Source organism: Chanos chanos, chromosome 5 (genome assembly GCF_902362185.1).
Source record: "Chanos chanos chromosome 5, fChaCha1.1, whole genome shotgun sequence".
In the NCBI taxonomy this organism is placed as follows: domain Eukaryota; kingdom Metazoa; phylum Chordata; class Actinopteri; order Gonorynchiformes; family Chanidae; genus Chanos; species Chanos chanos.
Window position 1 is genome coordinate 36393491 of NC_044499.1, and position 12173 is coordinate 36405663.

At 42.7% G+C, this 12173-nt stretch overlaps 2 protein-coding genes across 3 annotated transcripts; both read right to left on the bottom strand.

Annotated features, from left to right (window-relative positions):
* Positions 1-865: 865 nt before the first annotated feature.
* LOC115812470 (cyclin-dependent kinase-like 2) lies at positions 866-3416 on the bottom strand. The gene is made up of 8 exons (XM_030774950.1): positions 3246-3416; positions 2893-3087; positions 2529-2707; positions 2277-2389; positions 1928-2067; positions 1686-1774; positions 1437-1572; positions 866-1204 (listed from the first exon to the last, which is right to left on the bottom strand). Exons 1-8 carry the CDS (start codon positions 3414-3416, stop codon positions 866-868), a joined length of 1362 nt encoding a protein of 453 aa, XP_030630810.1.
* Positions 3417-4482: 1066 nt separating this feature from the next.
* On the bottom strand, positions 4483-11216 carry g3bp2b (G3BP stress granule assembly factor 2b). Of its 2 annotated transcripts, none has more exons than XM_030774216.1 (13): positions 11147-11216; positions 10136-10257; positions 9831-9912; positions 9345-9518; positions 8329-8416; positions 7962-8070; positions 7263-7494; positions 6960-7061; positions 6747-6840; positions 6451-6501; positions 6082-6210; positions 5850-5968; positions 4483-5699 (listed from the first exon to the last, which is right to left on the bottom strand). In XM_030774216.1, the coding sequence occupies exons 2-13, from the start codon at positions 10228-10230 to the stop codon at positions 5439-5441; spliced, it is 1536 nt and encodes a 511-aa protein (XP_030630076.1). In that variant the 5' UTR covers positions 10231-10257; positions 11147-11216; the 3' UTR covers positions 4483-5438. The 2 variants fall into 2 exon arrangements, with proteins under 2 accessions (XP_030630076.1, XP_030630077.1); XM_030774217.1 differs by having other exon boundaries at positions 11046-11199.
* Positions 11217-12173: the final 957 nt, after the last annotated feature.

Here is a 12173-nt window from a genome sequence, read left to right on the forward strand (position 1 = left end):
TGCTGATCCATCGTCGTTATTGAGGGAATTCTGGTGTCTTTCTTGTGATCTTTGTTAGACTTGGGCTGTTTTCCTGAGAGAGAGAAATGCAGTGATTCAGTCTGTGTTCAGGTAACAGTAGCCTGTTTTATAGGGGCAATAACCTGTTTTATAACTGACACATGCAGAGAGGTGTCTGTCAGCATATCTGTCTATCGAATGTCACACACGCATTTCACAGATTCTCCCACCTTCGGTTCCTCTCAGTTCTGGAAGGAGTGTGTTTCTGAGCTCGGGAAATCGTATGTCACCCCTCCTCTTCCCAGCTGGCACGATGTGAAAAGATCGCTCATGTATCACACTCCGCTCTGAGGTCATCTGATAAACAGAGGCAGGGGCCATTAAACAGTCAGATTTCAGATTTACTATTAGACCAAACACTAGAGCTCAACTTCCCTCTTTTTCACAATAAGATATTCTCAACTCTTCAATATCCTTATTTCAGCCAATCACAGAGAAATAAACAGTGAGAAGAGAGAGAGAGAGTGAGAAAGAGAGAAAGATTACCTGTCCTGTGAGATTTCCAGTTAAATGATTGGACAAGGATTGCTGTGGTATCCTATTGAAGACATTCACGTGCCTCTTTGTCTTGTCAAAGGACCTCAAAAAGGCAAATAAATAAATACATTTTGGTGACATAGGATGGTAAAACTGAGATAGGAGCACTGATACACATAATGGCTTCATATACTTCCACCAATATCAAACTTTCATTCTCCTTAGAAACTGAACACATAGGAAACTTTCAAGTGTTAAAAAGACTTTTAGTGAGGATGCAAAACAACATTAAAAATGTACAAACACTGTGAGCTGCAAATCCCTGAGCTTAATACCTTAGGCTTAGTGAGCTTGGGGAAGGTCCCATCGCCATGCTGACATTCAGAGTATTACTGATAATGGCCAAAGGATTCTGGGTAATAGGAGGTATGGAAGGGGTAATGCTGGTTTTGGGGGGCTGTTCTGTGATCTGGTCTTTGACTGGAGCAGGCCTGGTAGGCACGGCTGTGGCTTCTGGGGTCCTATCCGTCTCGTCGGATTGAGTTTTGGACGTGCCGGTGGTTTCGATTCTGTCTCGCTCTGGTTTGGACTCTATCGCAGTACCTTTGGACTCTAATGCAGCACCTTTCAAAGACTTACATTCTTTGAGTTTCAAGTTTGCGTTGGACTCCTGCAGGATGAGATGGGACAAGAAAAAATGAGACCAAAAAAGGCAGAGTGAAGATTGGGAACAGAAAAGCAGAGGTATTTGTGTACTATGTTCAACTAGTCAACATTGTACTGACATATTCAATCAAAAATCTCCATACATTAAAACCACACACATTCTTCATTCTCACTAAATCTAAAGTAACACAAGCAAGATGCCTCCAAAGTGTCAATGACTGAGTAATTCACACTCTTTTACTTACACTGTCTTCTCTCTCTTTTTTGGTCATTTCATCCCTCTCTTTCTTTGTTGACTTGGATCCTTTGGGTACTGAAGGATTTTCCTTCAGGTCCCTCTGGATTTTACCTGTCAACTCCGGAGAAAACCTAAAATAAATTTTAAAAAACGCCATAAGAATGATATAAGATATATTGTATATAACATTATATTATATATTATTTGTCGTCTTGTGAGAGCGAGCGAGTCTGTCCATACGCACCTGACATGAAAACCATCTTTGGTGAAGAATTCGTGCTCTTGAAGCTCTGAGCATGGTGGTCTGTTATCGGGGTCCATCTGTAGACACATCTGTCAACATCAAGAAGGACAGCCATAACATTAAACTGACATGAGCTTACAGGTGAATAAAGCTTATCTACTTTTTCTCTCTAAATCACACAAAATCAGTATAAGCCCACAGAAACTATACTAAACTTCTCAGGGAAGGCATAAGATGAATACCTTTGTCAGGTCTGTCTCACAGCTGGAGAGCTTAGGGAAACGTTTCTCTAGCGGTTCTCTTTCAGTCGGTTCTGGTAGACTGACTCCAGTGAACACAGGGTTCTTATAGAACAGCTCCTGATGCTGTGGTGTCAGGTTACCTATTATAACAACACCTTTAACTACTTCATTAATATTAATGGGATACTATCAGAAGGGCAAAAATTAGATTCAAACGTGACTTGATCAGGTACTATGAGAAATCATGAGAGTCTCATTGTGCAACAGGAGATGCCCTGTATGCCCCTGTGTGCATTCACATGGACTGATTTGATTGTAGTCTGTGAATGTTTGCTTCTGAGAGACTTACCAAAGCACCTGATGATATGGTAAAGCTGATCAATATCTGAATCCCCTGGGAACAAAGGCTCACCCGTCAGCATCTCAACAAACAGACAGCCTACTGCCCAGACATCAACTGCCCTGTCACACACACACACACACACACACACACACACACACACACACACACATATGAAGGCCTGAGTTAAATAAGCACATACCACTGGCTGTTACACACAATATTTTTCAATAGTCTGAGCACTGACTGGGTTACACTTACTTGCCATATTTAGTGTCACCAACCAACAACTCGGGTGCTCTGTACCAGCGTGTGGCAACGTAGTCAGTGTAAACCTCACCAGGAGCAGCCATTGTTCGTGCAAAGCCAAAATCACACAACTTAACCACACCAGACTGAGACACTAAAATGTTCTCTGGCTTTATATCCCTGTGGATGATCTGAGGGAACCAGAGAGGCACAACATAAACATCATATGACCAGTACCAAAATACTACAAAGGTTTCTAAAGTTGCTTAAGTTAATATGAAAGGTACAGTAAGGGTATTTTGTCACAAAAAGACACCGTTGGAGAGAGATGTTCATATCATATTAGTTGCTGAATAGCACACACACACATGCTCACGTTGTGCTGATGACAGAAGGTGATGGCTCGGAGAATCTGAAAGAGGTATTTGCGGACTCGCGTGTGGTCCAGTCCAGCTGGATACTGTTCTAGCTCATCTAGAACTGTCCTTTCTACGAACTCAAACACAAGGTACCAGCGACGCTTCTTCTTACACACTTCCAGCAGATTGACCAAGTTCACATGCCTCAATTGCTGCAGAATCACGGACAATACCAGTTACACTGAACAGTTTTGTTGACAAATATTTTTTGGAAAAATTAAGGTCAGACATTTTCATCCACTAATTCAAAGCTGTAATTTGTAGGGAAAATAATGTGTTGATGTCAAGACTTATGGAGAGACATCCAGACCTTTAACATTTTTATTTCTCTCAGTGCGATTTTCCTCACTGTCTTATCATCCTCACACTCCAGAAATTTCTTAATAGCCACGATCCTTCCACTCTCCCGGTTTCTACACTTCATCACCATCCCGTAGCTTCCCTCACCCACGAGACCCAGGTTCTCGTACTTCTCCATCATGCCACACCCTCGGCCACTTCATACAAAACGTAAACATATCGAAAGCTTCACAGAAATGCATAAAGAGGACTTTGAAGAAAATCATTCTCTTCGTGTTCATTACACTGAACAAATAAACACGATACATTCGCGAACGGTAAAAAGAGTTCAGAGATTAATGACATGTAAAGGGTTGACTTTGTCATTATGGAGGCTACAAGCTTTTATCTGTCCTCCGTCGATGACTACTCACCAAAGTTTTACGCATTCCAGATAAGAGAGACATTCATAGTCACCCACAGTAAACAAGTAGAGATTCAACCGCCATATATTAAATGGACACTGTAGTCCCTTCTAAGAAAACTTAGCGGACAGAGTAAATAATGTAGTTAGACCCGTTGTAAATGAGTTTCGTAATATGATTTACAGTGGTGATATCCCACTTGTTCGTCCAGACAGAAACTAAAGAGGACTACGCGGTCACTAAAGCCGTTACCAATAGCAACTGCTCTGTCGGTCAGTACACAAAAACTACGCCATTCAAGCATTTGGAGTGTCGGACGGTTAGCCTCGCTCTCACAAGATGACAGTAAGCAATGTAGAACAATGTAATACACGTTTATTATTTAAAAGGTAGGAAAACACAAATCAGTAAAGCTTTGCAAGGCATGCAGGGCTGTATATATATCCTTGATTAACTGGTTAATTCAGCAGTTTGTGCCTGATTTGCTCTTAACAACGATGCTTCAACGTTTGTCAGGTTTGCTGGTCAGATCGACCTTAAGGTTTTTTTTTCGGGGGAGTTGAGTTGGTGTGGCGCTAATATGTAACCCTTTACGTCAGTAGATCCAGTAGCATTATAGCAGCAAGAACGTATCAACTGGACAGTCTTCTCCTTAGTTAAATGCCACTCCAATTTATCGATTTTTTTACTTCGTAGCCCGCATACCTCCTGATCTCGCTGATGTTAGCCACAACGTTAATAAATTTATGAGAATTTAATATGGTACAGCAGAATTCAATATGGAAAACCTCGCTATAAAAAGACAGTATTACTCAGAAAAACGAAGAAACTTGAGTTGCAGAGATCAGTAGTTTATTGAAAGTCGAAAACACATTCAAACTTAACCTGCTGAAGCCAATAGTAAAGTAAAATCCAAACCCGTGCGAAATGACAGGGCACTGGAACTAAATGCATGTGTGTGTCGGGGAGAAAAGTGCAAGACAACCAAGCGTCTTATCAAAAGAGCAGTACTTTAAGGATGTGGCCGTGCAAAGTGGTTTTTCAGAATCAAAAGAAAAATATAAAATCAAAACTGCACATTTGGAAAACATTCAGTATGGAATACTGCGGGCACTTAAGCTCTGCTTCAGCGAGACTTTTTACCAGCCATCTTATGGACAGACTAAAACAAAAAAATCTATACATAAAAATAAGTCCACAGAAACAGTACTAATCTTGGATTATCAATAATCAGTACCGGTAACACTGTCTTGCGATCATATGTGATTTCTGGCAATGAATCTATGCAATAGCTCTTGTCAACTTAAGTCCCCACATCTTTAGACAAGCTGAAAGAGAGAGATAGGGCGAGAGAACAGTTTAAGGCACCACCACTGTTTTTATTAACTAACAAAATAAATAACTTGTACAGTGAGCGTTGATTTTTTTGAAGCTTTGATGTTTGTCCATTATAAAATGTGCGAATCGACAGTTCCATGAAGACACTCTTTTTTTGTGACATTCATCTTTTGTTCTATCGAAAATAAACATCGTCGCATCAGTCCCTCTTCTTTCTTTCTCTTTGCAAAAGAAAAAAAAATGTGATGAAAGATTTTTTTTTTTGAAAACAGCTCCTTATCAGTGAGAGAGTGAGTTCTGTTTAGTCTTTCACATCGAATGGTTGACGGTCAGTCACATTCCAAAAGCCAAAGAGGAAAAAATAAAGGAAAAAAAAAAAGAGAGAAAAAAAACCAAAAAAGATTTTTCGCCCAAAGGTGTGATTAGAGAGCGCAGTTCCTCCTCCTATCCTCTAGAAGCCCTCAGCGGCGTTGTCCAGCAAATCGGTTTTCTCCACTCTGCCCGCCTCCCCTGCCAGAGCCAAGCCCACCCCTGGAGGATGGAGGACCACGGCCATCTCTGTCACGCCCCATTCCGTTTCCCATGGGGCCTCTGGGTCCGCCGGGTCCACGGTCTCCACGGCGACCGTCTCCAGGTCCACCACCTCTGGTCTCCCTCTCCCTGGCCGCTCTGGTTTTCTTCTCCTCCACGTTCAGGCGCACCTCACCGCGGAACATGATAGGCTAAAGGGGAAGACACAAGAGGCGGAGGTAAAGCATTAGGCTCAGTGTACGTCTGATTTCTTGGTGAATCAGACAACTGGTTTTGAGGTCAGTCATGAAGTAAAATGAAAATACAGCTGCAACCTTTCAACTGCTAAACCCTTCACCAACCTTAGCTCCAAGAATCCTTTGCACAGGTTCTGAATCGTCGAAGACGACAAAGCCAAAGTTGGGCAGCTTCCCGCCAACTCCCTTTGTGTTAATCCGCATCTCCACAACGTTCCCGAAAGCTGTTGAACATTAAAGGGGAAAAAAGACTCAGCAAAGCATTGTCGATCTAACGACAGCACAAAATAAAGAATAGAACAGTGTTTGGGGCGGAAAGTTGAAATCTGTATCTTACTCATGAAGAATTCCTTAAGTTCGCCTTCATCGATGTCGTGTGGCAGGTTCCCCACGAAGAGCTGGTGGCTGTCTGGGTAACGCACAGCCCTCCTGCCCTCAGACTCTCCCATCTCAGAGTCACCTCGGCCTACACACACACACACAGATTTACATCAAATTAAACTACTGATAACAGTGAAGTGAATCTCATTCAAACCAAAACTGACTGATGCTGAATTTTACCAGAAAAATATCATCCACATGATTTTAAGTTGATGGTATGGTATGAAACATTCAAATCACACTGCTCTAATCCTAGCATAGCATTAAGTTTCATTTATTACCAAAAAGACTTACAAAGGTACAGACACTGTTCAGGATTCCTCACCTTTGAAGCTGAAGTAAGGTTTTCCACCCTGTGAGTCTGATGATGCACCATCTGATGGGATAATAAAGACATCTTCATTAAAAACAACCTTTGATTTGGACCCACTGTGGCCCAATGCTGGCTTTCAAATTAACAACCTTTTTCATATTAGCAGGAACCACACCAAACTTTAATTCAGTAAGAAAGAGTTCTGGGGCAGAACAAAAAGGCTAACCCTACTGCCTGTTGTAATGTAGTACATTCATGTCCTAAACTGATGTAAACAAATTACATGCCATCGCGTTTCAGATGTTTACCTGATCTGGGTCCTCGGGCTGCAAAGCCTGGCCTGTCTCTCCTCTGGTCTCTAGGCAACGGGGCCTGGGCATCCTGCTTCACCTCAGTCCTTGGCTACAAGGAGGAAAAAAGAGACAAAGATTAACTTGTGTCTTTATTATAAAATCCTACTTCCACACTCCCGTTTAAAGAGGGGGTAAGCTGTGCATGTCTCTGTAAATGTTGAGAAATACCTGTGCGGTAGGGGCTTTGACCACATGGGGGGGAATACCCGAGGCTGGGATGGTTCCACTGGGAGGCAAGTTCTTACTGGTCACAGAAGCCCAGGAGAAGGTCTGCATGGGACACAGTGAACAAGTTCAATCTCGCAGCAGAGTCTGTGTTTAATTGGACTCTGACTCTCCAAACAAACGTACTCTGTAGTGAACTCTAAATTTTACTTGTGTAATAACTACTTAAAATGAAAAGGTGAGCCTCTAAGACCAAACAAAACTCCAATCTGAATTTAATCAATCCCTTCAGTAGAAACCCCTTACCTTGGGGGGCTCGGGTGTTTGTGATGGTGGAGTTGGTGCAGGAGCAGGGGAAGGGGCTTTCTCCTCAGGCTCTTCCGGAAGCTTCTCCTCCTCCTCAGGCTCCGCCTCTGCAGCCTGAAGCTCCGGTTCTGGGGTTGGCTCCGCCTCTGCCTCAGGATTGGCCTCTGGCTCAGGCTGGGGCTCTGGTTCAGCCTCAGGTACAGCCTCCTCCTGCTGCTCTTCCACACCATTGCTGCAATTCAGCATTTCAGAGTTGAGAGGGCATACATGCAGGCCTACTGTTCACCTTGAGTTTCATCACCACGGTTATTGGCTCATTCAAAATGAATGATGGCCAGGTACAACATGTTACTGACAAATCTAGAACAGACAGGGAAATCAGTGATCTTGGTTGAAACTGCATTGTAGAATAAAGCGGCCATGTGCAGTGACAATGCAGACTGAGAGGATTACAAAGGGAATACTGCAAGACGGATATCTGCTCTAAATGTATTAACTGAGAAGTTTCAAGTTATCACGTTTCAAGTTTATTTAGAGCCCAATATCACCATTTAAACTCTCAAAGGGCTTTACATTCCTACAACAAACAAAACAGGACGACACCCCCTGACTTCATCCTCATAGAAGAGAGCATCTCTAAATGAATCCAGAAGGTGGCACAATCAAAGAAACTGTCGGTGATTGTGGGTGTCTGTTTACCTGACAGGGGCTTGCTCATAGTATGTAGCGCTGGCAGGGCGGTCCTGGGCAGGCTCAGGGGAGGTGTGAGTCTCTGTCTGCTCTTCCTCAGCCTCCTCTTCCTCAGACTCTGCACAGGTACAAAATCATTCCTCGGTAAATTGCCGTGTTAGCAATCAGTATGTTTTCAGTTATTTCCAACTAAACTTAAAGTGGGATGAGATTACAGAATCTAACCCAGTTATCCAGATCTAGTAATCTGGATCCCAATCAGGGTCCTATGCTAAACCAGTTCAGATGAATTGAAGGTGGCAGCGTGACTGTAGAGGAGCATTTTTCAGGAACATGTTGTGTTGCCACTTAGACGAGGAAGGTGGATAGTATTTACCTCCAAGTTCAGCCTCTGAGTCACCAAAGACTTCCTCCTCATAGCGGAAGATGTCATTGTGCACGTAGAACTTGTTTGCAGCAGAGCCCTGTGCAGAAGATAGCCAGAAATGTAGGGATTAAAAAAAAACAAGCCAAGCAGTTAATCCACATTACTTCAGCAAGGAATCCAATTACCTGGGATACCTCATTCATCATTCATAAGGGTGTGCTGTTAAACAAGTTTGTCTGCATCCTTAACCATCTCACAGCACTCTGCATGTATTAGCCTGACAGTGGGTTGCACTGTTAGGAACTGTAAACCAATGGGTGGGGGCTAAAGTGGAACTGGCATTAAAACGGAATGTTCCAAAAGCACTGACTGACATGCTACTGGCTGGTTATTGACTGAGTTGGCACAGGTACTTTAGAGAGATGTACCACTAACTACATTGTAAAAACTCACCAGCCACATGGTTGAACATTAGACAGTCTTGTTCATGTATTGCCAAGGTGTAAGGTCTTAATGATATGCATAATTTAACTTTATAGTATGCATAATTACCAGCTATATTATAGCCGCTCAAGGACACGTGCAAGACTGGAAGGGCCAATAAATCATTAAATGCTAGGGTTCTGGGTTTGAATCCCAGCGTTACCAACAGCTGGGTTGGGTATCGCTAAAAACACAACTGGCTATGCTCGGGAAGGGTGAGATACACATGGTGTGTTCTCCATAGTCACACTAAGCTACTTCTAGGATTGATGGGCAGAATGCATGTGTGCATCCACGGAAACAGGATGCACTCACACACACAATATTCCCATAAAGCTGCTTGTAAGGTGGCAGGTGAAAAGAATCTCCTGCATTGACACGGAGGTCGTTCAGTAACGGGGGGAGGAGGAATAGGACTGCGTGAGTAATTGGCTATGCCAAACTGGGGAGGAAAAAAACAGACCAATTTACCGAACTAGGTTCTTTTAACACCCAGCTGACTACGTTGGCATTTGTTTCTGTGTCTACGTTCACACACTCACCTCAGGTGCAAGAACAAAGGTCTGCATGAACCTCCTCATTGGTCGGCCGCTGTTGGACAGCTCGCCCATCACCTGGACAACCACACCATCACCCAGAGTGGCATGGGCATCCACGTGACGGATCTTGGTGTGGCATTCGCTGAACTGCAGTGACATCACCTTCTTGTGGATCTCCTGGAAGGGACAGAGAGGGGAAAGAACAGTATTAGGCAAAACAAGAGAAAAGAGCGTCTCGTTGTCTTCTGCATTCAGAGATTAATTTTACGTGTTCCAGAACCACAGTGGTTTGGCTGTGTGTGGGGCAAGTGACTGTGTAAGTGGCAATATGGTAATTTTGACACTAAACTGTAGTAGAAATGAACTAATGTGACCATCTTGCAAAGAAGGCTACAGGAATGAAGGAGGAATTGTGTGTTTGCTACAGGAGCAGCTGACAACTTGGATGCATCTCGTGTATGTGTGTTCCCATAACGAGACGTGACTCACAGCCTGTCCATACACAGCCTCCTCTGGCTTCCCACTGCCATCAAGACCTCCATGGACATATGAGGAGTTCCGGCCATAAAATCTAGGAGAATGGAAAAGCCATGGGGCACAAGTCTTCAGAATGTGTTTGAGAATGTAAAGTGACAGGTATCAGCCAAGGAATCTTTGATATGAAAAGTCTGGTTGAGCATTACAAAACCTTGCATACAGAGTGTGATAGGAAACACTGATTAAGTTATATAACAACTAATGGATGGTTTGACGTCAGGGAGGCGCAAGGCCAGCTTCTTGCCAAGGACATGTACCTGTGCAGGTAGTCAGGAGCTTTGTTCAGGAGTGTGTAGTACTGCCTCACAAACTCGCGTCCAACGAGCAAGGGGCTAGGTTTCTCCATCACCATCTCTTTCGGGTTGAACTGGATGTGATGCTGTAAAACCAATAGTAAATTAAACATGACCTTAGCACAGTACTTAGTTACTTAACACTGCCAAAACCACCTAAACCTCTAACAATGCCAAGAACGTATTAGGTCCTGACTCTTCGCCTGCTTAGCAAGGTTAATTCATTATATAACTCTCAAAGTTGAAAGTATGGTACTATATTATAACAGACAGAGTTAACGAAACGCTTTTATAAAGTGTCTTTACGTTAAAAAGGTGGTGAACCCACGACTGAATAGGCTAAGTCTATATAGGCTAATCTCGCTACCTAAAAATTAGCCGTCAGAACGGGCAGCCATACAATATTTTATCCAACGTCGCCGAAATATCGCCTTTGACGACTACGTTCGGAATGGCCTGATTTGTCTCTGCTTGCTTAGTCGCTGACACAATATCGGTACAACTTCAAATAACGGCAGCCGAAACCCTTGTTAACGTCATGCTAACGTTAGCAGTAAAATCGTGCTAATTGTTTGGTTGCTTTACTGGTTAATGGCTAACGCTAGCTAGCACATAAATGATATGGCAAGATTTGATAACTTTGATGGCGACAGCATCGCGGTGCAGTCAACATTACTTAATCGGGTTAATAACTGCTGTTAAAAAAGTTAGGTTGAAATGAATGTTCGTGCGCAGAGAAGAAACGTTGACCAAACATGACAAAATAGAGCCAAGAAGCCAAAGATTTGTCCAGGCGACATGTGTGGAGACAAAGCAAATCTGGGGCTAACTGGCAATGCTAACGCTATCATGCTAGCAGCGTTCTGTTACTCACCAAAATGAAAACAGTGGTTAGACAGAAGTTACAGCCTCTCAAATATATTAAGCAAAATATTCTACGACTTATCCCACCGGTCAGTCGAGTGGATGACCTACTTTGCTAGGTATTATTTGGTTCTTCTCTCTTGCACACCACTTCGGCGTCTCACCCCCTGCAGTGCGCGCAGGGAACCCCCAGCGGAAAGCCGGCTGTGACGCAAAAGGTGTCGTTTTCCCTCCGGGGTCGCGGGAAACTGACGTCAGTTGGGAGCGATGCAAATGTTGTCTAGTAGATATATATTGCACTCTATTTGTAGTTTTCTGTTTACTTTAGAAGCAAATGATGATATCACAATACGGTTGAAGTATGAATCAATTTCTATATACGAATCAGACCAAGCAAGAAGTTGAATAAATTAAACATCTAAAGGGGGAAAATGCACCGACGCTTGTCTTATTGCAGTCCTCTGAAAGGTACTACACAGAATATATCTAAAATGTATTACATTTCTCCCTTTTGTATGGAGGTATAAAACTGATTTAAGACTTCGTCTTAAAACTGGTGTTGCTGTGGCTAGTTAACATCCATTAACATTTATGAATAAAGCACTTCCCAAGTTGAGTATTTTCGTGCACACGTTACGTCTTTCTATATGTAAAGGGGGATAAAAAACTAGCGAGATAAGAGGACGACATGGTAAAGCAGCCCCCACACCCCCAAAAAATGTATGATAGGCATCAAGTATTCTTGATTGTAATTTTACCAAATTTAAGTTTTGTAGTTCTCATCTCAAAATCTTTTCATGAAGTTTTCTCAGATGTTTCTTTCTTCTTTTTTTTTTTTTTTTAAATCACATGTAATCATACACCCCAGCAGCTCTCAACATTCATCAAACTTTAACTGTGAGATTATGAACCATCATGATGTCTGGTTCATCAAATGGTTGGTTGGTTGGTTGATTGATTGATTGATTGACTGACTATTTTTGTATGAATGTCCTTTTCACCATACATTGATCAATTTGACCATGTTAGTTTGGGGGCTGAATGTAGTGCTGCAATACCACTGGTCAAGGAGTTTTTCAAGCTGCAGAAACACTTTACTGTGTCCACTCACTTATTTGTTCTCTACAGAACCTTCACA

What these genes read in the sequence shown, in the direction of transcription:
- LOC115812470 (XM_030774950.1), bottom strand. Translation starts at nt 3,416, where the DNA reads ATGATGGAGAAGTACGAGAACCTGGGTCTCGTGGGTGAGGGAAGCTAC. An exon ending in GGTGACACTAAATATGGCAA is followed by an intron (nt 2,390 to 2,528) that starts GTAAGTGTAACC and finishes TGTGTGTGACAG; the next exon opens with GGCAGTTGATGTCTGGGCAG. An exon ending in AAAGATGGTTTTCATGTCAG is followed by an intron (nt 1,573 to 1,685) that starts GTGCGTATGGAC and finishes AATTTATTTTAG; the next exon opens with GTTTTCTCCGGAGTTGACAG.
- g3bp2b (XM_030774216.1), bottom strand. Translation starts at nt 10,230, where the DNA reads ATGGTGATGGAGAAACCTAGCCCCTTGCTCGTTGGACGCGAGTTTGTG. An exon ending in GCTCCTGACTACCTGCACAG is followed by an intron (nt 9,913 to 10,135) that starts GTACATGTCCTT and finishes CCATTCTCCTAG; the next exon opens with ATTTTATGGCCGGAACTCCT. An exon ending in CTCAGAGGCTGAACTTGGAG is followed by an intron (nt 8,071 to 8,328) that starts GTAAATACTATC and finishes GTACCTGTGCAG; the next exon opens with AGTCTGAGGAAGAGGAGGCT.